This window comes from Colletotrichum jinshuiense, chromosome 6, assembly GCF_051148585.1.
Source record: "Colletotrichum jinshuiense chromosome 6, complete sequence".
In the NCBI taxonomy this organism is placed as follows: Eukaryota; Fungi; Ascomycota; class Sordariomycetes; order Glomerellales; family Glomerellaceae; genus Colletotrichum; species Colletotrichum jinshuiense.
Window position 1 is genome coordinate 2,658,145 of NC_139313.1, and position 22,306 is coordinate 2,680,450.

The 22,306-nt window shown below is 56.4% G+C and overlaps 4 protein-coding genes across 4 annotated transcripts; all 4 read right to left on the bottom strand.

Annotated features, from left to right (window-relative positions):
- Positions 1 to 101: 101 nt before the first annotated feature.
- EsH8_VI_000676 (peptidase family S66) lies at positions 102 to 1,286 on the bottom strand (the record flags this gene model as incomplete). Its single annotated transcript, XM_083271929.1, has 1 exon — positions 102 to 1,286. One exon carries the CDS (start codon positions 1,284 to 1,286, stop codon positions 102 to 104), a length of 1,185 nt encoding a protein of 394 aa, XP_083127103.1.
- A 1,960-nt stretch (positions 1,287 to 3,246) lies between these two features.
- On the bottom strand, positions 3,247 to 4,842 carry EsH8_VI_000677 (uncharacterized protein; the record flags this gene model as incomplete). Its single annotated transcript, XM_083271930.1, has 1 exon — positions 3,247 to 4,842. One exon carries the CDS (start codon positions 4,840 to 4,842, stop codon positions 3,247 to 3,249), a length of 1,596 nt encoding a protein of 531 aa, XP_083127104.1.
- Positions 4,843 to 5,544: 702 nt separating this feature from the next.
- Positions 5,545 to 7,719, bottom strand: EsH8_VI_000678 (Alpha/Beta hydrolase protein; the record flags this gene model as incomplete). The annotated part of the gene is made up of 6 exons (XM_083271931.1): positions 5,545 to 5,859; positions 5,938 to 6,067; positions 6,118 to 6,742; positions 6,796 to 7,096; positions 7,149 to 7,364; positions 7,414 to 7,719. The coding sequence occupies 6 exons, from the start codon at positions 7,717 to 7,719 to the stop codon at positions 5,545 to 5,547; spliced, it is 1,893 nt and encodes a 630-aa protein (XP_083127105.1).
- Positions 7,720 to 9,851: 2,132 nt separating this feature from the next.
- Positions 9,852 to 11,726, bottom strand: EsH8_VI_000679 (homeobox domain-containing protein; the record flags this gene model as incomplete). The annotated part of the gene is made up of 2 exons (XM_083271932.1): positions 9,852 to 11,381; positions 11,433 to 11,726. The coding sequence occupies 2 exons, from the start codon at positions 11,724 to 11,726 to the stop codon at positions 9,852 to 9,854; spliced, it is 1,824 nt and encodes a 607-aa protein (XP_083127106.1).
- Between the last annotated feature and the right edge of the window lie 10,580 nt (positions 11,727 to 22,306).

Below are 22,306 nucleotides of genomic sequence, written 5' to 3' on the forward strand. Positions count from 1 at the left end.
TCATTTAATACAAATAATACCCAGAAGGCCAACCAGCCAGCCGTCTATATATCATACAACCAGTACATATCATTGTTTTCCCCTCCGCTCGCTCAGCTGTGTCAGACCACGGCGGCCTCAGTGATGGCAAACTCATCCCCGTCCGAATCCAACACGGCCAGTGCGTCCATCGGCATCGTTACCATGGGCGAGGTGTGGCCGAAATCGACGTTCATCAGGATCGGAAACGTCCTGTCCGCCAGCCGTCCCCTGCAGAGCAGACCCCGAAAGACGGCCGCATACTCGGCCCTCTCCCGCTCCGAGTTGTACCCGTACGGCCTTCCAATGACCAGCCCGGCAAGCTCGTCAAAGACGCCGTGTGCCGCCAGATCCGCGACCGCCTGCCGCACCTTTCCGAGCAGGTTCCCCCTTGAGAGGTCACCCTCCGCCATGGACGACTCCAAAAACAGGATCCTGCCTTTCCAGTCGGGCGATATGCGGGGGGTGCCCTGGATGCGGGCCACTACGGTGAGGCAGCCGCCGAAGAGGCGCCCCTCGCCGCGGCCTTGACGCAGCCAGGTCCAAGGCGGGGAAGGGAGGAGGTCCCGCGGGGTTGTTGAGTCTGGGGACGTGAAGAAGTAGGGCGCGAGCAGAGGCGCGTAGAAGTCTGAGCGGGGGACCGGGCCGAGGGGTCTGTCTGGGTGAGAGAGGGCTGCGAGGAGGTGCGTGAGTTGGAAGTCTTGGAGGTAACCGTCGTCTTGTGGTTTGTTTTTTTGAGCGTGGTCACGGGACGAGAAGGAGGAGATGGATGATTGTGTGGAAGTCACGGCCTCGCCCAGCTCCGAGACGGCGCCGGGGCCGTAAAAGGTCCTCAGGCCGGTGAGGGCACGGAGGGACCAGTGGAGCACGGTGATATCGGAGTAACCAACCACGATCTTGGGGTTCTCGCGCACCAGCCTGTGGAGGTCTTCGTCTTCTACGAGGTAGGGGATGAGTTCCGTCATGGTAGCCCCGCCGATGGTGCAGAGGATCAGGTCGGTGGCGGTGTCGGCGAAGGCGGCGCGGAGCTCAGAGAGGCGGTTCCGGATGGATGCCGCGACGGGATCGCCGCCTGTTTCGACGAGGTCTGCGGATTCGCCATCGCTGGAGAAGTGGGTTGTCACGGTGTAGCCAAGCGATGCCAGAAGGGCTTGCGAACGGGCGAGTGCATATGGGGCCTGAGTGTTTATGCGGCTGGAGGGGGAGATGAGGGCCACTTTTGCCGCGGGAGGGAGGGCCTTTGGGAGGATTGGGGGTGGATAGGGCATCTTTGGTGCTGGAGTTTTGCCGATGAGGCGAGGATCTGGTGAGCTCTACAGGTGAGAATCGGTGAGCGGTGTAAAGTGAGGTTATTGGCCTTGCAGGCCCGGTGTAGCTGCGGGTGCACGGGCGAAAGGTAATTTATACTTGCTCCGACCGAGAGGGAAGAGGTCGAGACTCACGCGGCAATGGCAAGTCTCAGCAATTTGCTTCCGGAGTATTTGTCACTTCTAGTACATCACCTCACTAACCGTGGTTGTGGCTTGACCGACGTCACGCCAAAAGTTCCAAATGGGAGTGGATGACTCTTTCACCGTATGTACGCAAGGGGAATCATGGAATCAGGCCTGCATGTCACACAATGAGAGTGAGTGTTATACCTGGCCCGGAGACCACTTTGATTATCCAGGCCCTGAAATGGAGACCCCCGCATCGGCGCCGGCCCTGAGTACCGGAAGCTTGGCTTTTCGGGGTATGGCGCACGACGCAAGTGCGGCCGAGGGCCCGGAAGCGAGATGCGTGATATTCAAGTCTATATATCGCCATTCACTCTATCCACCCTAGAAGGAAAGTGTCTGCCGTAATTAAAACGTACCCAAGTCCAGCAAAAACGAAATATCCGTGTCACGCTGGGCATTGTTACTGATTAACACTACATTGTCGAAGGGTAGATGTAGAGTATGTAAAACATACAAAAACATACAACACCAGGTATTCGCTGGTCGTCACCGACCCAACTACTAATCCGGCCCTCACTGGCTTATCTATGGGAGAGCGGACGGGATCCCGAGTTCTCCAGTGGGTATGGTCGTATGTGCTAGCTGGAAGAAGTTTGGCACTTCATATAGGATTGGCCTTCTCTGCCTCCTTCAGACCTGGCAGACGCAAACACCAAAGTGGGCTCGCAATACGGCATACATACCACCCTCATGGCCCAAATGGGCAACCCGAAACCTCACCACTCCGCTCAGGGTCGTTTTTTGTTCCTCAAGCGGCCGATTGCCCAGATTTAATTTACCGACCCCCCGCCCATTGTCGGTTGCGCGCTCGTCGGGCCCCTTTAGCAACATGCGGCTCATTATACGATTCTACGCTCGAGCCGTACCACAGGCTGAGCATAAATAGTTCACGAATTTGAGACAACGGTTTATAATTGTGCCTGGAGAAAAGATCAAACATATGCGACTCGAAGATGCTAGGAAGAAAGGGATTTGAGTTGGCCATCTAGGAGAGGAAGCTGCAGCAGCCAGCAGTCAGGCTCAAGAACCCAAAGCAAAGGTGCCCCTGGCCTGGGTGCCCCACGTGGCAGGTGGGCACACAGACCCAAGGAGTAGTCCGTGAAGCTGATCACTCCCTTCCCATGTCACCCTGATGCGATCCGTGCACTGCGGCCTGTGCAAAGTTGACCTGATTGTACAAACACAACACACCCGTCCACCCACTCCCGTCTGCTGGTAAAATGGCGCAGTCAATTATACAAATCAATGAGAAATGCAGTTTTAATTAAGAATACTGATCAAAGAACCTAGACATCCTTAGTATGGTTAGGATTATGTGGAGTTAAGCGTCGGTATTGAAGATATAATTTAGGGTTGGATTTTAGTATCTCAGGGTAAGTCGTGATGGGTGATTTACGAGCAGCCGAGAAAAATGCGTAAGCGGCAGCGGACGAGATTTAATTGGCTTGTCATACAACCTGCACAGGCCACAATGCACGGATCGCATCAGGTTGACAGGGGGGCCGGTTAGGATCAGTCTGCGACTACTCGGGCCTTGAGCCTCCACAACATTTGATATTTGCATGGTTCTATATTGGTATTAGAATAATATTACTCCGTAAACACGCAACGCTGGACATCTACAATATATCTACACGAGCGTGACCCCCGTCAGGCACCTTCGGCGCCACCATGGGTCCACTGTGCATCCGCACGCACCCGTAACAACGAATCCCACATTCCTTCGCACCTATTCCAGCGTCGTTGTCACGAATGGCACCGACCGCTTGTTGTACCCCGTGTTCTTGTCCACGCCGACCTTGACGGTGGCATTTGCCAGAGGCGCCTTGATGTCATTGCAGAGCCCATCGGCCTGCTCCTTGGGCAAAAACACTCGAGGCAGCCCCCCGGCGGGCATTTGCGCCCAGAGGCGTCCGTGGGAGGCCACCTGGAAGGACTCGCAGTTCAACACGTCGACCACGTCGGAGCCGATGGCGTAGCCGTGGACGTTGCGGGCAATGGAGAAGATAACGTCGTTGGTGGCGCCGACGCCGCCGTTGGTGTACATGGAGAACAGCTGGCCCTTGCGGAAGGCAATGACGCGGCTGCTGTCCTTGCTGCTGTAGGAGAACACCGCCTGCGTACGGTCCGTAGTCAGGAAGTTGGCGTTGGACTCAGCGGCGTGCACCCGCACCTTGTTCGTCTGCTGAATCCAGCCGTACAGCTCCGAGTGGATGTCGTAGCCGCCCAGCCAGAGGGCCTCGCGGTTGTTGGGCGTGGCGCCGCCGCCGTAGTGCTGCTCCTGGCCGTAGTAGACGATGGGGATGCCGTCCCGGAGCATGGTGAAGGCGTACAGGTTCTTGGCCAGTGCAATGTCATTATTCCGGTATGGGAAGCGAACCTGGTCGTGGTTTTCGGCGAAGGAGCCAAAAAGCGACGGGTCGATGCTGGCCAGAGTCGCCATCTGGTTGGTACCCTCGTACAGTTCGGTCAGGTCCGTTTCCACGGCTTGGAACGCCTTTGCGAGCCAGTGGTAGCTGCTGTAGTCCATGAAGCCGCCCATAACCTGCTGGTAGGGGGCCAGAACATCCAGGTCTGTGTGGCTGATCTCGCCCAGAAGGAAGACACCGGCGGCGTCTCCGAAGCCGCCATCGGTCCAGAAGTCAAGCTCGATCTCGAGGGCAGTGTCGACACGGAGGCCATCGATTGAGTACTTGGCGACCAGGTCCTTGATCCAGGAGGCATATACTTGGCGGACGTAGTCATCTTCGGTCCGCAGGTCGGGCAGACCTTCGAGCCAGCAGAGCTGTTCGGACTTGAGGTTGTTCCATTGGATGGTGCATTCGTCGTGGTAGTACTCGGCCTTGTTGAAGGGAACGTACTTGGTGTAGTTGCCGGGGTCGTCGTTGAGGCCCGAGTGGTTGGGGGCGATGTCGACCATCAGGTACATGCCGCGGGCGTGGAGTGCGTCGGCGAGCTCCTTCAGGTCGGCCTCGGTGCCGAAGTGCGGGTTGATTGAGTAGATGTCCTGGGTCCAGAAGCCGTGGTAGCCCTCTCCGTACCCGTTGATGTTTCCTTCAACATTTTTGACGATGGGCGAGATCCAGATGGCGGTGGCGCCCAGGTTCTGGATGTAGTCCAGCTTGTTGGTGATGCCCTTCCAGGTGCCGCCGCAATACAGGCCCGGGGCCGTGTCGCATAATGGGGCCGAGCCATCAGCCGTGGCAAAGCGGTCAGTAAGGACCTGGTAGATGCTCTGGTTTCTCCATCCAGCGGCGTCCAAGGCTGATGCGCCCTGAAGAGCCCCGACGGCCAGCAAGGAGAGGGATGATGCGAGGAAGCGCATGGTTGGCGGATTAAGATATTATGGCACAGCTGTGTAGCCAAAATGAAGGAACAGAAAAAAGGGCAAAGAACGCAACGAGGCAAAGAGAGTCGGTTGGTGAATGATTAGAATATTATGCCTAGTATGGATTAAATGAACGACAATGGCGCAAGGCAGAACGAGTGATTACCTCCGATTCGACTACGGCACCTGCAGAGGAAAGACTGAGGGCAAGTGCAAAGACGGCGGCAGGACAGCGCCGTTATATATTTGCGCCGACGAGGACCACGATTACCATATTCCTGGCTTTGGCTGCGCTGCTGAATCCCTTGCCGGTAACCTCTTCAACCCGCCCCTGGCATCCGTAGGCTGTGCTACCGGCAAAGCACGAACAACTTGCCAGATCGAGCGGTCCTAGCCGATCTAGGTCAGCTCGGGTTGTCCCATTTGAACCAGATCCCGGCGTCGGTCTCCATCCGAGGATCCACTATCGTGCCCCATACGGATCCATAATATCCGTTCGGATACTGCGCAACTCAATAGAGTACACAAAAGGAAAATTAGGCGAGAGGGAATTCAAGAATAGGAGAGAAGGGGAAACTTCAACCTGGCTTGGCTTATCTATGTGAGAGCCGACGGAATCCCGTCTTCTCCGGTGGGTATGGTTGTCTGTGCTGACTCAAGGGAGACGGCACGCGGAAACGCCATCGTGTGCCGCATTACCTAGTTTCCAAAGATGTCCAGTGCATGCTTGATAAACCAACTCATCTCCTGCTTCCGCCAGTCATCCGCTTCAACGACAGTGCCGTTGATACCAAAGACCACATTTCTACCGACTCCAGCATCGCCCTCCGTCTCGTAAACGGGCCACTCTTTTGATCCCGAGGCGCCGTTAGGGTCGAGCTCCACAAAGAAGTTAATCCAGGCGGAGGAAATAGTCTTTGCGAGAGCGACGGCTTTTTCCGAGTAAGCTGCGTCGCCGCCGAAGGGGTTCGTGGTGTAGCCAAGGCCATTGAGGTTGTTGAATACGAAGGCGACCTGGTGGGTGTTAGTCTCGTATCCCATCGAGGGGAGAACAATCGAAGGGAAGGCGTGAGAGCGCAAGAAAGAACCTACTTCTGCAAAGTGAGTCGCGCCGATGAAGTTTGGCGTCTCGTTCGTGGTTACGTCGAAGCGGTAGGCGTACGACGGCACGCCGTGCTCAGACCAGGCGGTGTTGGCCCTCCTTCGTAGAAACTGGAAGAGCCTGCCAATGTCAGTGACATACAAGAGGAGGCGCGCGGGGCTTGAACGTACATGTCTCCAACGAACGCCCCCGTGCGACGTTGCTGCAGGCCTCGAGCAACAGCAATCTCTTCCCCGGGCTGGATGATGTGAGGCCATGTCTCCAGGCTGGGGATGCCCACAGACTGGTCGTTGGGATAAAGCGTCATAGCCTCGTCCACCAGCTCCTCGACAGACTTTCCCGTCGTCTTCTTGGCCTGGGCGGGGATGGCGTTACGGATGGCCCATCGCATATCCTCATCCGTGTTAACTGGCCCACCATTCGGGCCCCTGCCCTGTCCAAAGGCAGACCCTTCATCTGAATTCGCGCCGATGAGGATGGGCACCTTCAAAAAATCACCACGAGCGAGCTGGTTAGTTGCGAAATCCGCAAGGAAGTCACCGTCTTTGACGGGGATGAAGGTGAACGGGGCTTGCGTCTTGTTGAGTACCGCGCTGAACTCCTCCAAAGGTGCGGTGCGCAGACAGTCTATCGACTCTGGGGTGCCGACGGTCGAAGCGCAGGATGTGATGTTGCCGACAAATTGGTCATAGTACGACTGATAGGCTGTGGAGTTAAACCCGCCCACGAGCCGGGGGATGACGCCGCCAAAGCCGGATTGGGCGGCAGCTGCTCTGAAGAGGCCGTCGTCACGTCCTGTTGGGTGTAAGCCAGCTGTTCTCTAATAGAAGGTGGTAGTGAGAGCACACCATTGTAGGCCAACACCTGCGCAGAAACGCTCTCGGCACCAGAGCTCTCGCCAAAGATGGCGACCTTGTTCGGCGCGCCGCCAAAACTCGCAATGTTCTCGTTGACCCACCGCAGAGCCAACCGCTGGTCTCTGAAGCCTAGGTTGGCGGCGCCAGCATTGAAAGCCTCTTTCCCGCCAGGAAATCCGAAAACAGAGAGGCGGTAGTTAAGACTGACTCCGATGATTGGGGTCCCCAGCTCAACGCTGTTCTGAACGATGAAGGACATGTTGTAGCGCTTGTCCGCGGACCCGCCCATGTACTTGGCGGTGTCAGTTGCTGCGCTTACAAAACCAAGAAAGCAGACAACATACCAGACCGCCTCCGTGAATCCAAACGGCTACGGGTAACTGGGCGTCGGGGGGCACGCCAGCGGGACGGACAACATTGAGATAGAGACAATCCTCAGACCACTCGTAGCCGTCCATATCGGAGCCGTAACCAACGCAATGCTTCGGGTACTGCGTGGCGGGGCGGGTGTCATTCCATGTCGAGTCTAAACCTTCAGCAACGCGGAAACGCTCAGGGGCCTGTCATGTTTAGAGCGTGGTCTTTGGGCTGATAAGTACAGGCACGCACCTTGGCATACGGTATCCCGAGAAAGAAGTCCTGGCTATACTTTGCGCTGTGTAACCCTGTATAGGAGCCGTTCTTGACATTGACGACGGGAACTTCGTTTCTACAGCGGTTGGGAGCAGACCACGCTGGTGCGAAGAGGTAAAGGCAAGTCGCCAGCAGGTAAACAACGAAGGCCATGTTCAAAGCCGTAGAAAAGGACCACCTGAGGCAAACGTATCGATCGTGTTTGCGCTGACGCGTAGAAACAGGATGCGACTGGCCGACTGGGCCGTTGCCGGCCTTTTTATACCACGAAGTTTTCATCATGACACCGGTCCTATCACTTGGCAGCCCACATTAGCAAAGACCAGTAAACTCATTGAACCGGGCGTAGGGCCGTAGTAAACTAGGATCTATCGGGCCGACATTACACGACGAAGGGGGTAGAACAAGGAGCCGAAAGGAAGAGCTGAAAAAGCTGCCGGCTATTCTACTTTGTCCCAAGCCACCAAGACGCAAGTAGTACTTCACTCCGAGTACCTGGACCAGGGGTTTAGAGGGCGGAAGTCATAATCCACAAAGGAGACAAGCCCGGGAGACGAATGGATAGAAAGGCAGAGACAAACAGGTCCATTGGGCCGCGATTGGCCCATCGCCAAGGAGTTATTGCTTCCTCTGGGGTCACAGGGGGCCGTCGCGGGGTAGCGGTAGATGTCGGCTACCATGAACGGTACTGCGTATTGCGGGTTGGTGGAGGTTGATGCGGGGAAACCTGGGGGAACGTGCGAATGGAGAGAAGTTCGGAACCGTACCTTGATCACCTTACACCCTAACTGCCTTGGTCGGCCTCTTGGCTCCAGAAGCCAGGGTGCTGAATGAGGAGACGTCGTTCTGGCGTGTCAGTGGAATGTGTCGATGGAATGTGCCGATGTATTCCTTCAGGCGTGGCGCTCGGGTAGAGTGAAATCAACCCTGTACGGTGTTCGACGGGTGCGCTCGCGTGCCAGACAAAGGGACGGGCATTCCTCGGCCGGAGAGTCATGAACCATGTGGCAGTTCCAAAGAGGTGAAGAATGCAATGCCGTGTTCCCGCAAGGAAAGGCGCCGCTGATGGATCAACTGTCTTCCCCACACGAGCTCAATTGCGACCTCCAAAAGCGCCAATGTTATTGACGAATCGAATTCCACCAGTGGGGCAAACAGTCTATCCATTCCAACTCTGTTGCAACCTCACCCACTATTGATAGCCACCCGGACGACACGCTGTGAGAAATGATGATGATGATGATGAGGGGCTCCCGCATCAGTCAGTCCGTCAGTCGGCGGGGCCGGCATGCCTTTGTGGTCTGTGGTAAGCAGAGGGATGAAGATGTAACCCACCGAGAAGGATTTGTTGATCTAAACAAGAAGAGTGTTTTCAAATCAGCCAAAGGTTCACTTGGGCGGGAACGGCCGCCCGGCGTTTTACCTCTCCCAATTACCTTTGCTACTCCGTCTGGCGTATACGGCGGCTTACGGATCGAATCAAAATGTGACCCTCCTCCGGAACACCCACTCTTGGTAAAGCCCCTCCCTCCCATGACGACTTTGAGACGGAAGGAAAATGATCCCGAGGGTGGGGGTGGGGGCAGGGCCTTGAAAGCCATTGATGCAAAAGTGCCAGTACCAAATAGTCGGTGTGTGACAAGACAGACAGACTGGTTAGTGCAAAATGATTCCATCATCGAAAGCCATCCGCACCGACCGAGTAATCCATTTTGCGGGTTCAGAAACATGGCCAGGTCATTTCAACAGAAATTTGGAGGACTGTAAGGTAGTATGACGATTCTTTTTATTGTTGACTTCTCCTGTTTTGGCGTCTTCCCCACGACTCTTTCTCCAAAGAACAGAGTTCCATTCCGTTCCTCCTGTTCCCTTCACGCCTCGAATCGATTGTGTCTACCTGTGCTATCCCGGACTTGAACAACCTATACATACTCCACCCCCATGGCCCCAAGGCCAAATATGGTCCGACCCGCGATGAACTGAGATCCGTAACCCCCCCGTTGTCCTGTTCTTCCATTGGGTATCCAGGCCCTTCCCCTCCCTCCTCTCCAGCCACAAACAGCGCCGCCGCCAGCAGGACATTAGCCGTGTGTATATCATTACATTAGGTAAGAGATTGTTTCTTTGGTGTATGCAGTAGGTATCATAGAAAGGAAATCGTTGCTGAAGTGATAAGGAAAGTGACCGCGTAGTCCGGTGGCGCGCCATTGATATCGCAGTCGCTGTAGGTACAAAGTAAAAGCGCAGCAAGGGTGGGTGACCTTTGATGTTGTACAGTACCCAGCTAACTATCGCTGGGTAGTCGGGAACGGACGAGTGGCTGGCTGGTAAAAGATTTGCACTCCCCAGCGGCGCCTGCTCGTCCATGCAAACGCGACGCCCAAGTCAAGTCCGACCAAGAGACAAAGGGCGGCTTATTCCCCATGGAAATCCTGCGCAGTCATGTTGGTGAATTGGAATTGTCTCGATCGCGACTGCTCGGGAGATGGCTTAGCCGAGACAGCAGAGGCGTCCGACCAGTTGTACTCAGTGTTGCCACCGCCGTATGACGAATAAAAAGCTGGTCCCATATTGCTGGGTGGGAACGAGGGTGTCACCGGCTGGCTGGCGCAGCTGTGTGCAACGTAGCTGGGGATGTTTGTCGACATGGCCGGGAACTCCTGGTCAAACCCGCCAAAGCTGGGAGTGGGAAGAGGGTCGTCAGGCACGTTAAAGTCAAAAGTAGGGAACAGCGCGTTCGGCATGCTCGTCATAATCCCGGGGGTGTCAGGCGGCGTCCTCATGGTCGGATCCATGGCGTATTGCGGTACGGTCAGGTTGGTTTGCAGGCTGTAGCTCTTGTCCTCGTCAGATGACATGGACGAGACAGTCGCTTCACGCATGGCTTGTTGGGTAGGAACAATCGGCGTGTTGGGGGTCGGCGGCGCTGCCGAGCTTCGTGATATTGGGGACCTTGCAGCCATCTGCAAAAGCAGGTTCTCTTGGTTGCGGTCAAAGTACAGTGGTGATCGTGGACCTGCGCTGGACGTCTTTTGGATTCCTCTAGGGAAGTTGCCGGTTGCGGATGCAACGCGGCGCATTGGACTCGGCGCCTCGATCCGCCTGGGCATCTCAATGCCGGTTTTTGGGCCAGAGTAGTTGTACGACTGGCTTCGCATGCAGCTGACCAGTTGCGCGGGCCGCTTTGAGTTTCTTCTGCTGGCAATATCAATGGCCGAGGACGACTTGAACCGAAAGTCGGGAGTAGCGATCTCTGGTGGCGAATGGGCCATGGACTTAGGGGAAAGTTCATCAAACTTGTCGAGATCCTCGCCTTGCATTTGCTCCTCCTTGATGTTGATTTGAACTGGGTCACTCAGGTTGCTGGGCAGTACGTGCGGCATGGATGCAAGTGCATTCTCCACGACACTAGCACTTGATAGCTGGTGGTATGATGGGAAGGATGAATCGCTCATTGACTCGGGGAAGTGCGACATGAACTGATTGGGTATTGTGAGGGTCAGGTGGCCCGGTACTTGGTGAGCAGTCTCTGAAGCCATGGAAGACGAGAAGTCGCACGAAGATTGATCCGAGAAGAATTGGTCCGCGGCCAAGGCGTAGCTGATGTCGATGTCATGGTGCTGGAAACCGGAAGAATCTGGCGAGGCGTATTCAGAACCCGACTCCTCAACGACGGCTTTAGGTTTTTCTGCCGAATGCTCCGGGGACTCGGTGCCTTCCGCAGGCGAGCTCTCGCGGACGGAAGGCGTTTCGGTTGATACGTGGGCGAGCGGGAAGGGAGCCGTGGACGGGCGTAGGTCGTCGTCATCGTGGTCATTGAAGTACTCCTTGACCGTCTCGGAACTCGTCGTAGTCTCGGCGGCTTGCTCCGACTTGCGGCGAGCTTCGTTTTCCTGTGCCCTCTTCTCCTGTTTCGCCTTTGCTCGCCGGTTTTGGAACCAGTTCTATGGCCAGTCAGTGCATGTCCAAGACGGGACCAAAAGGGTAATATGTACATTGATCCTCGCGATGTCTACTCTCATCTCCTCCGCAAGCTGCTTCTTCAGGCTGCTGTTGGGCTTGTTGTTTCTCTGGAATTCCCTCTCAAGCTTATCGACCTCGTCCTTGGCAAGTCTCGGCTTTGACTCAGTAGCCTTCCCGCCAGAGGCCGGGAACATGCCCCGGCTCATCATGGCAGCATGTTGGCGGTACATTTCGAGGGTGTAGTCATTCTGGTACGTATTTCCGGGGAACGGAGTGCTGAAAGCAGCATAATCATACGTTGTCTGGTAGTTCGGGTAGAACGCCATGGCTGATGATGTAGGTGATGGGGTTGCTCGAGCTCGGTTGTAAGCCGTTCACCGCGGGAGGGGGGCTCGATGTTTGACACGGCTGCGATGCAAACGAGAGTGTGTAGAGCGAGTGTGGGATGAGCGCAGCAAGGAGCAAAGGCATGCGTATAATATCTGTGTGAGTGATAACGAGGGGCGCAGACTCAAGTCTATAGCGTGGTTGGTCTGAGCAGTGGAGTGAAGGAGTGACTGAGGTTAGAAGGCCGTATGCCTGATATTAAGAGAGGTGCGAAGAGAGAACGTGGGTGTGATGGAGGCGCGGGAATCGGAACAGCAGATCGAGGGGAGCTTGCCCGCTTTAAGACGGAATGGGGAGGACAAGCGGGATGAGGAAGGGTCAGGCAGGGCCGCGACGAGGTGAGACAGCAAGGTCTGCCAAAGTCTTCCCAAAACTTGAGGGCGAGATAATCGATCCGTCTAGGCAAGGGCCTGGAGGAGCACAGACGAGGCTTGACGAGAGGAAGGGCACAAAAAACAATGACAGGAGGAGGAGGAGGAGTGAGAAGAACAAGTGACAAGAGGGGAGGGGGGTGAGAAGTGGGAGATGTATTCATTTGTCTTGTCGACCCATCACCACTGAGTGCTGAGCGTGTGCAAGCCGACGTGGGTGTAAGTCGCGCGGTAGGTAGGCGCTGGGGTGGCGGCAGGACATGGGAGAACGAAGAAGGGGGCCCTCTGGTCGTCCGCCGGGTACCCCCCTAGCAGCGAGGAGATCATACGCGGGTGGAGGCATCGGGAGACCAAGGGAGCAAGGGGGGCCACTTCTGTCGACTCTTGGGCCTTCACTTGAGAGGGAAGAGAAAGGGGAGGCCCGGGAGGGTCCTGAGGGACCAGGGCAGGCAAGGCAAGCCAGCGAAGCCAAGGTAAGCAAAGCAGTGGAGTGCAGGAGAGGACGGGGCCCGAGCAGCGGGGGAGCTGTTGTCTAGAGCGTGCTAACTGTGCCGACTGTGCAGACTGTGCAGAGCTAGGATGAGGTGCGCAGGGAAGGCGATGTGGTGAACTGGGGGGGGGCCAAGCAGGCTGTGAGAGTTTGAGAGAGTGAGTCGGTCAGCGCGTGGACGAGTGAGTGGTGGGAATAGCCGGCGTCTCGACAGCGTCAGTGTCAGCAAAGGGGGGACAACAAGAGCTCGAGTGGCTTTGGCCGACTTGTGCATTGAGCTGGACGCTTCCGACCCCGACTCTGGCTCCAAAAGCAGGTCTGGACGTGGGTGCGAGGACCAAGAGACAAGAGCGAGGTGGGAGGATGGTTACACCCACCTGAGCGAACCTGGATGAGAGTGAACCCTTCACATCCACACGGGCATCCACACGTCCCATTCGCATCCCATCCCATCTCACCCCACACCCCCTGGGCCCTGATCCTGGCATTGAGCCCGGCCCTGGACCCGGTCCCAATCCCGACCCCTGGTCCATGGAGCGTCTTTCGCGTCCCTGGGTTTGGACGGCGCCCCCATGTCGGCTGGTGCCACACTAAAAACCTTGGACTCATATCCCCTGCTCTGGGCTGAGGATGGGCCAGCAAGCGTGGACGAGACGTCTCCCAATGATGGGCGATGGGAGAAGCACAGGGGCAAGTGCCGTCCGTGACCGACGGACCAACTGACAGATGAACGGAGGCCAGACACGATGACAGGGCGGTGACGAAGAGCCAAAGGGACGAGTGCAAGACATTACAGAATGACAAGTCAATGCGGCGCCTGACGGCCCAAGGGCAGCAGGACGGACCGGCGCAGAAAGGAGATGAGCAGGGCATGGCCAAAGATGATGTGAGCGGTCGGGCAGGGCAAAGATGCTATGCGTGGCCAACGTCCCGTCGGCGTTGAACGGGCAGGGCAGGCAAGCGACGAGCCTGTCCGAAAGGGACAGGATGTGACTTGGCTTGACTCGACTCTGCACGAAGGGGGCAACGGGCAAAGACGATGGGCTCGACTGAGGCAGCGAAGGGCATGTCAAGCGGTACAGTGGTGACGATGGCAATGGCATCATCTGATTCGGAGAGACGAGGGCAGCTGAAGTCTGTGCTGCTTCGGGGCCACAGTGTGTACGCGCATGTGCGTGTGCGTGTGCGTCCCGTCGGTTGTCTGTGGCGGGCGAAAGAACGAGGCCGGGCCAGAGGGGGCCTCGGGAAGGGAAAATTGGGATGAGGGTTTGCTTCGACGGACGCACAGGCAGGCATGGCATGGCATGGCATGGCATACAAGGTGTCTAGAGCTAGCTACAGGAGATGCCGGCGTGGCGTGTAATTTGCCGCGTTGAATCCGTACCTGGGCCCGCATAGCAACCTGAACAGACGGACGCTACAATAGCATCGCGGTGGCCGTAGAAAAACATTTGCCGAAGGTCGGAGAGCAGAGCAGAGCTGAGCTGAGCATGAGCTGAGCAGAGTGAACAGACTCGGAGAGGGGCACAATGAAATGTTTGGCGAGGGACGGGCGGCTTGCCTGATTGCCGCTGGGCGAATTGACAAGTCCAGTCCGGTGCTCGTTCTAGTCCTAGTGCCCACTAGGTGGGTGGCTCGCAAGATGAGTGATGGCGCAAGGCTAGAAGGAAGCAAAAAGGCGGAAGTCGCCTGTGTGCTGCTCCGGCGGCAAGCCACCTCTCTTTCTCTGGCTGCAATGTAGCTGTCAGTTGCAGACTGGTTATGTTATGTGCTGCTCGCTCTGCTCTGCAATGGATGGTGGAGGCCATCAACAGACGGTGGCGCCTCGAGTACCGTACCGGCACTATGGGCAGTAGCCAAAGAGAGTAGAGAGGCGCCCCCCGGGAAGAGATAAGGCCCGCCACGGTGAGGCTGTGAAGCCCTTCAGGCACGGGCGAGAGACAGAGGGCAAGACAAGGAAGGGTAGAGTAACACAAAAGCAAGCCCCTCCAGACCCAGACCCAAGCCCAGGCAGGTACACACGTGTTGGTCAGGTCGGGTCGGAAGTGCTAGGTAGGCATACTGCGGATACATGCCATGGGCTCTACCTCAAGTAAGGTGTGGTGTGCATTCGAGGAGGGGGGCCAGGAAGGACATGTGGGGACGCACTCCACTGAGTGGCCAGCGTCTTCCCCCACCTTTGGCCCCTTCGTCGCTGCACCTCACTCTGCCTGTCCTTGCGCCCAACTCCACCGACAGGCCTGACAGTGTGAAATTAATCGACACAACCCACCGCCCACACGGGCCATGTCCTTGGGGGCACCTGTCCTATCCCATGGCGCGGACTGGCCGGCCAAAGGACAGTGCTGCGGACAGTGCGGCCGGCGGTCGACTGGTGCCTGTGAGCGTCGTGTAGCGAGCTACCTGCACGTGTACCAGACCCGTCAAGGCTTGAAGAGGGGGTGAGTGAGTGAGGCCTACTCGTGTGGGTGAGTGTGCGAAGGAGTGCACACTGCACAGGACATGACACCGGGAGACCGGTGGACCACCTTCCTTACTCCGTACCTTGGGGTCAGTCGACCAAGCCAAGTAAGCAGGCAAGCAGGCAAGCATATACAGACAAGACTCGAAGGTGCTCGCGCGGTGCTCTGTGCTCTGCCTGGGCAAACCCGCCGCAAAGGAGGACATTCCCTGGAGCGGGAACGGGAGCTGGAGCTGGAATCGTTGCCATCGTTGGCTACAAAAGTCAATGGGAAGTGAGGGAAGCTGCCGTCTGGTCTGCCTGCGGCCCCACTGAAGAAAGTGTGGCAGGTTTGGCCTACCTACCAGATATCAAGGTACACTATCCGTACCTACGAAAGGAAGGAACGGAATACCTTGATAAGCTACAACTCCCACGACTCGGGACGATACGAGCGCACGGGAAAGAGATGCAGAGACCACGGGCCAGAACCTAGGTACCTACCCTACCCTACCCCTTCCTCTAGTGTAGGTAGTGTAGTGTATTCCTCCGCCACCCGAGCATCTCGAACTGCACCTGCAACTGCGCCTGCACCTGCACCTCCACCTCGGCCTACACCTGCACGCGACTCTTCTTCTTCTCGGCCTTTCCCTCGCTACCTACATACTTACACTACTGTCAGGATCCCCTCTTCGATTGACAGACCGACGACAAAGTGTCCGTGGTCCGTAATGATTAAGCGCCCTACACACACTACGATCCATCCATCGCTCGGCCTCCTGCGCTCGGACCGTCACGTCACCGACATCGTCATCTCTGCAAAATGAACCACCCCAGATCGGCCTCCTTAGCCTTCGGGCAACATGAACTTGCTACCCTCAGCCTCTAGTAGCCTCCAGCAGCCTCGTCATTTGATCCTTGCTGCCCTGCCAGTCTGCATCGCCAGCTTTCTTCTTTTCTGCAAATCGCGGCTTTGCATCATCCAGCTCCATCCTTGGCTTGCCCACGGCCTGCGCTTGCTTTGCCCTGCACTGGCCGACTGGACAGCCCTGTTCGCCCTCTGTCTCGGAACACTGCAAATCCCCATCGGCCTTGGAGATGCTGCCCGCCAGCACCACCATTGCAGGTCTCAGTTGGTGAAAAGCCCCCGCCGCCATGCTCGACCTCGACGGGCTACCAACGATCGCCAGGTACCGTACGCGACAGAGCCATGTCACGACGCCGCATGCCCAGAGTGCGACTGTGACCTCAGTCCGCTCAGCCGTCGCTCTCCCTTTCCTTCCCGCCCGCGTTACGACAGCACCAGACTAAAACCACGACGCCGGAACACGCCAACACACCGGCCACAACACACCCTGTTCGTCCCAGCTGCTCATCCTATCCAACCCAAGCCGGGTACTGCTTATGCATATCCAACCCGGGGCGCCTTGCGGGTGCCGCATCTCCTCTCAGTCGCCATAAGGTAGCCATGCCATGCCTATCTCGTCTGCCCATGTTGCCACGCGACGAATGGAGCAACCTTTGCGACCAATTCCGGCTGCTGAGGCCCGCCGCCGCGCACACCGGCTGCTGCGACTGTCCGCCTTCTGCTGTTCGAAGCCCAGCCTGGATGAAAGGAGAGCAGAGTCAGCGACGAATTGGGACAAGCCGCCCAGACCCCTCTCTGCTCCGACCCTCTTCGCCCTCTGCCCCCGCTCAGATTTGCCAGAATAGGCCGCTGCCATTCGTTGGCACAAGCGGCCCCTGTCGGCCTGCTGTCGTTCGCCCCTGGAGCTCGGCCGCGCTAACGCAACTCAACGACGCCAAAAACGCGTCGATGTTTTCCCTCCTTGGGTTGTCAGGGACTCAGGGATTTTCACAACCCTCGCCTGCCGTGATCAACTGACGAGATGGTGGGGTGCCTTGCGGTCCCACGCCTTTCCGATTCTTCTCAGCGACTCCCAAAACGTAACGACGCGATGCGAGTGCCTCAAAAGGAAGCCAATGTCCAATGGCCAGTTAGGACAGCGGCTCGCAAGGCCCTGGCTGCAAAGATCACCATGGCATGTGTTGTCACGGGCTCGCTATCACCAAAGGGGCAACTTCATCATCCCTCTTCAGCTCGGTCCTTGACTGGCTTGCACTTGCCCGCGCGGCAGCTTGCCAACATGTGGCCCAAGACGCCCAGGAAGATGCTGGCCCCTTTACTCTACTTCACCTCCTTCACCGGCAGGGTACCCATTGTTAGTTACCAGGAGGATGGAGAACACCACTGGGCGGTTACCGTAGCCCCCTTCGGTACACTAACCTTTGGGGTTCCGGGAGAGGTACACTACGATAGGTACCAGCGTCTGTTCCCGCAGGCTAGCCCAAATGGCCCTACCCCCACCCGTTTTTGTCGCTGGTCTCGCTCGGCGCTGTGTTGGTTCGCCAACTGGTTGAACCTTGACAGTGACGAACCGCGAGCCCATGCCCAATTGGGCCGAAACCTTTATGAAAGCCAATTCAATCTCGACGCTGTCGAATTATAACCGGCCGTTGCTGTGGCCGTTGCCATTGCCGCTGCTGCTGCTGCTGCATGGCAAAAGAGACCCAATCCAGTAGTGATGTGGTTCTCCGTCGAGCCATATCAGCCATCATCAGCAGGCATGCAACCTGCCAGGCCTGCACAAAACCACACCCTTCGTCGGACCTCGCACTGTCAAACACCCGTGTCTGCCGTCCCTTTCTCCCAAGAGCAAGGGCGGGAAGGGTGTGTGGGTGTGCCACCCCCCCTCCAACCCTCCGAAAGTAGGGCCATGACGCTCCGCGGTCCGCATAGCTGGCATCCATGCTGCATGGGTCAAGGGAACGTCAGCTAAGAACATGAGCCCCCCTCCCCCCCTCGCGCTCCGCTCAACATGAACCTAACATCGTCATGTTGACTCTGTACAATAATGCTCGCAGAGTGTGGCTGGGACCCGAGGGTACCTGTGCCTCCAGACCTGCAGCGCTACGGATACAATTTCCTTCTTTCCGCGGTGCAGCACACAACGCACATTTGACGCTTGCCTTTGTGACCTCTTACTTCTGCCGGTTGGCTTGGGTATCCTCCAATGGTACGCAGCTTCAGCTCATCCTTCACAGCCCATCACAATGCAACCCAAAACCTCGCCAACGTGCAAAGTCCCAACATGGCCGACTTAATTGTTGATCTTCTCGGCCGTACGAAATGCAGGCAAGCGGCACAGTCGAATTGTGTACCGTCGCATATGGTTCGAAGAGAACCTCCACTTGGCCTGGCCGGTCTGACCAGGCTCCGGGAGGAACCAGTCTCTTGGAAACACAGAAACTCCTCCTGTACAGCACAAAGCTGCCGTCGATCATAAGTCAGCAAGAACCCTGACAGCACTCACTGTGAGATCAGAAGACCAGCAAACCCGGAGCGCCAGATAACGGCTTCCATTCCGCATCCAAGCTTAGCGTCATTACGCCACGGGAAGTTTTCTCTCGACATCTCCGCGTCTCGGGCTTCTGAAGCTAGCCGGGTTTCATTGCTGAACGAAAAGCCAAGGTCCCTTGACAGAGTATGGCTCGGTTGGTTTCTTTGATCAGGTGTTGGGAACGTATCCATCCCGCCCTGCGATCCTTTCTCCAGATTACTCGAAAGCTTTGAGTGGGCCTGGTTCCGAGCCGTCACCGCCGCAGGGTTGCACGACATGGGCATGGGGAAATGCTGCTATTTCTGGAGCCTTTGCTGGTTTGCACAACTTGCAGGGTGTCACCATCCGACATGCACCACAAACAGCGCAGAGAAATACAGAGATGCCAGCCGCCATGGGTCTGATAGCAAGTGTATCCATAGTCAACGGCATTCTTCGATGCACCACCCACTGACGACACCCAAGTGGCGGGCGATGTATTCTGCAGTCCGCGGGTGCCTTCCGCGTTGTCCTGCTATCTCTGGTCATTTGACTATCCTGCTTGCCGCATGCTAGACGTACTCTCGTCATTCTCATGAAACAAATATCAGTTTTCTATATCAGAAGTGCCCAACATCAAGTGGCAAAGCAAGCCTCAAGCTGCAAAGTCGCTCCTATTAAACACCAGTTTTATGGAATATTGCCACGGGAAACTCAGGATACCAGCGATGGGCAATTGACCTGGCCGCTGTGAATGTAATGTTAGAGTACAGCAAGCTTGCCGGACGAACGCAATCTGGCGTAACATCGCGCTTCCCAAGCATCTGTCCGAGAAGCGGCTGATCCCAGAAGATGGCTGAAGCTCAGACTCGCGTATGGTTACTTTCCATGGCGTTACAGTGCTAATTCAAGCAAGGCGCGCAGACCAGGTCGCTCTAGGCTTGCTTGTGTGATTTTCTTAAGATGTGTAGTATAGGACACCCTTGCTTGGAAACAATCGACCTTGTTGCAATATCTAAAGTACACGCAGATCAGATGGTAAAGCAGTTTGGCACAATAGAGAAGGGGCGCTGATCGTTAGCCAAGCAAATAACATTGTCGTCATCGCGTACATCGTCAAGCAAAGATTGGACTCCTGCCCGCCTGCCCGCTTTCCACGCGATCCAGCTTGACAAGTTGGGCTTGTTCTCCCTGCGGGGTCTTTGCCGTGGCCGCCTGAGCGTCTAGCGATCACTCGGATATCTCGAGTAACGGATTGGCTGCTACTATCTCGCTCGACACAGACTGCCATTTTCAGGGAGGGACATTCCCGGGCGACAAGAAGCCTCGGTCCCTTCGGCCTTGTTTGCGGCAACAATCACTTTACACTGCGCAGGCGGGCTAGGCTCACAGATGTCATGGTCTAGACCATGATGTCGACGTTTTCGGGGCCTAGGTCACATAGACACGTCCGAAAGGCACGCTGCTCTACAACGCAATGCAGTCTTGCCAGGCATCTAGGTCACGACCGACGTGTGGTGTGGGGGCGTTCCCGGACCATTGCTCTTCCGTGGGACGTTGTAACCTCAACCACCGACGCCGCCCGTCCCTTCACCGTAGATCCCACAACCAAGGAAATCGTGAGCCGTCCTGACGTCTAGCGAACTAGTACTGTGCAGTGGGTTTCAGTGCATCGCTTGATGCGATTGGCGGCAGTGTGGACAGGGCAAAGGCAGACTGCAGCCACGAACGACAGACAAACTTTGACCCTCCCATGATGGGGGATCGATTTGGTTCGCATGTCAGCTCTAGTTGTGTTATCTACCAAACGTAGTCTCTAGAAGACACTTGGTGCTATTGTGAGGCTTCGATCAGTAAAAGCGATAATTTTCCTTTACGCTATATTCTCGAGCTTCCTGCACGATCCAACCGGTCCAGCTGTTTTCAACACACCAAGCAAAAACAATGAAGTAGCGGCACCAAACGGCTTCAAGCGCTACCTCCAGCCTCGAACGTTTGAGAAAGAAAAAAGAAAAAAAGAAACCCCCCCCCCCCCCCCCCCACACTCGACCAAATGAGACCCTGTCTCAGTCGTCCCATAAGCTTGGCACCACCAACAGGAACGATTGGACGATCTACGACTGCCAATATGAGTCTTTGGTGCGATCAAGTTTTCATCTCATATTGTACTATGTCTGAGCGGGCAGCTTTAGGACGACTTTCGACTCCGCCCACTAGGCCCGTCCAGAGACCATCAAACCGTCCAAAGTCTGTGTTAGCAGATTTTGATCTCGCATGGTGTATTTAGGTCTCCCCTCTAGGCTTTGAAGACGGGGACAATAAAGGTTGGAACGGAATGCCAAGAAACATTGCAGAGCTTCTGGGACGAAACGGCGAACAGATTGCGCAAGAAGACGATTGGCTGGTTTTCTGGCTCTCCCACACACGACGGGCCAGCAGCTTGTTCCAAACGTTGCCCTTCGGTACCACAATAACTGTGCCGCGACCCTCTTCCTTCTTCCTCCTGGTCAACCACATCAAAGCACCCTGCGGGCTGGATCTTGCTGCGCCTCCAAAGGTCATCGATATCATCTGCGCATCAGACACCTACCCGTCGTTCCACCCCAACGGATTCAAAGAGCCCGCCCCCGGAGATGACTTTCAGCATGGGCTATTTCTGTGCCATGTGGGCTAGGAGGGTCCCGAGTGCAACCATCACTATTTCCCTACGAGAGAGGCCGAATCCAAGAATGAAGATGAACCGAGTGCTCCATCTGGCCGCCGAACATCCCTGTTTATTCGACTCTCGGATATTCGGTTGTCCGGCGCCGCGTCAATCCATGGTCGTGGAGATACGCATCTGCCGTACATTTAAGCCATGGTAGGTAGCGGACGGCGTTCTGGATCGCGGGCAGCAGAACAACTGCCCAGTATTAGCGTCAAAGACACCGGTAGTCAGCACCGGTTTTTCCGGTGCGGCGCGGCGCCAGTAAACCACTGGTAACATCCACCGTTGCGCGGTTGCCATTGCCCAAGAACTAACATGGCGAGCGTCAAATGACTTGTTCAGGAGTCATGGCCGTGCATAGCCAAATTTACACATGGGGGATGAGGGCTCGGAGTGTCAAAGGAATACTTGTTGCCAAAAGGAAATGTGACGAGCCATGCTCTCACTTGCTGTCATATTGCCGCCGAATTCAGTACGTGCAAGTCTCACGGCTACCAGCAGTTCATCAAAGCGCAATGGGGATATACGAGGCAGAGTGGCTTGGTTCCTGAATACATGGGCCATAGCATCCAGATCTAGGGAGGAAGCAGCGGCAAACGGGAGATTATGATCAAAATCGGGTCCGGGCGGCCACGTGCGGTGCCGACAGTGACGAACTGACGAGATGGACGAGGTGCCGGCCTTGCCCCTGCATCGTGGAGAGAGCAGCTCGCTTCTGATGGTAGGGGGTTCCGTTGCAGTAATTTTTTTAATTTTTTTTTACCTTTCTCCCTTTCCCACGCGCACAAGCCACTGTCCACGCCTTTCTCATTAAACTTGGCCTAGGGTCTTGTCACGTAGTACGTACTGAGGTAGGGACCGTGGAAAACGCGTGCAACACCTGCGTTGAACCGGGCTGGCGCGCGTGTCAGTTTCCACCCAACTGCTCCATTTCTGCGACGGCACAATTTCATTCTCGCTCGCTAACACAGCACAGCCTCGCGACGTGCATGGTTGACTCGAGTCAGAACATCGGATCCGCTACCGAAGCCCGACACGATGCCAGTTCATGAAGGGGAGATCGGGTGTGGGTTACGGATACAGCCGGACAACACGTTAAGTTTTGAAGCTGGGACTCATGGGGTGAAGCGC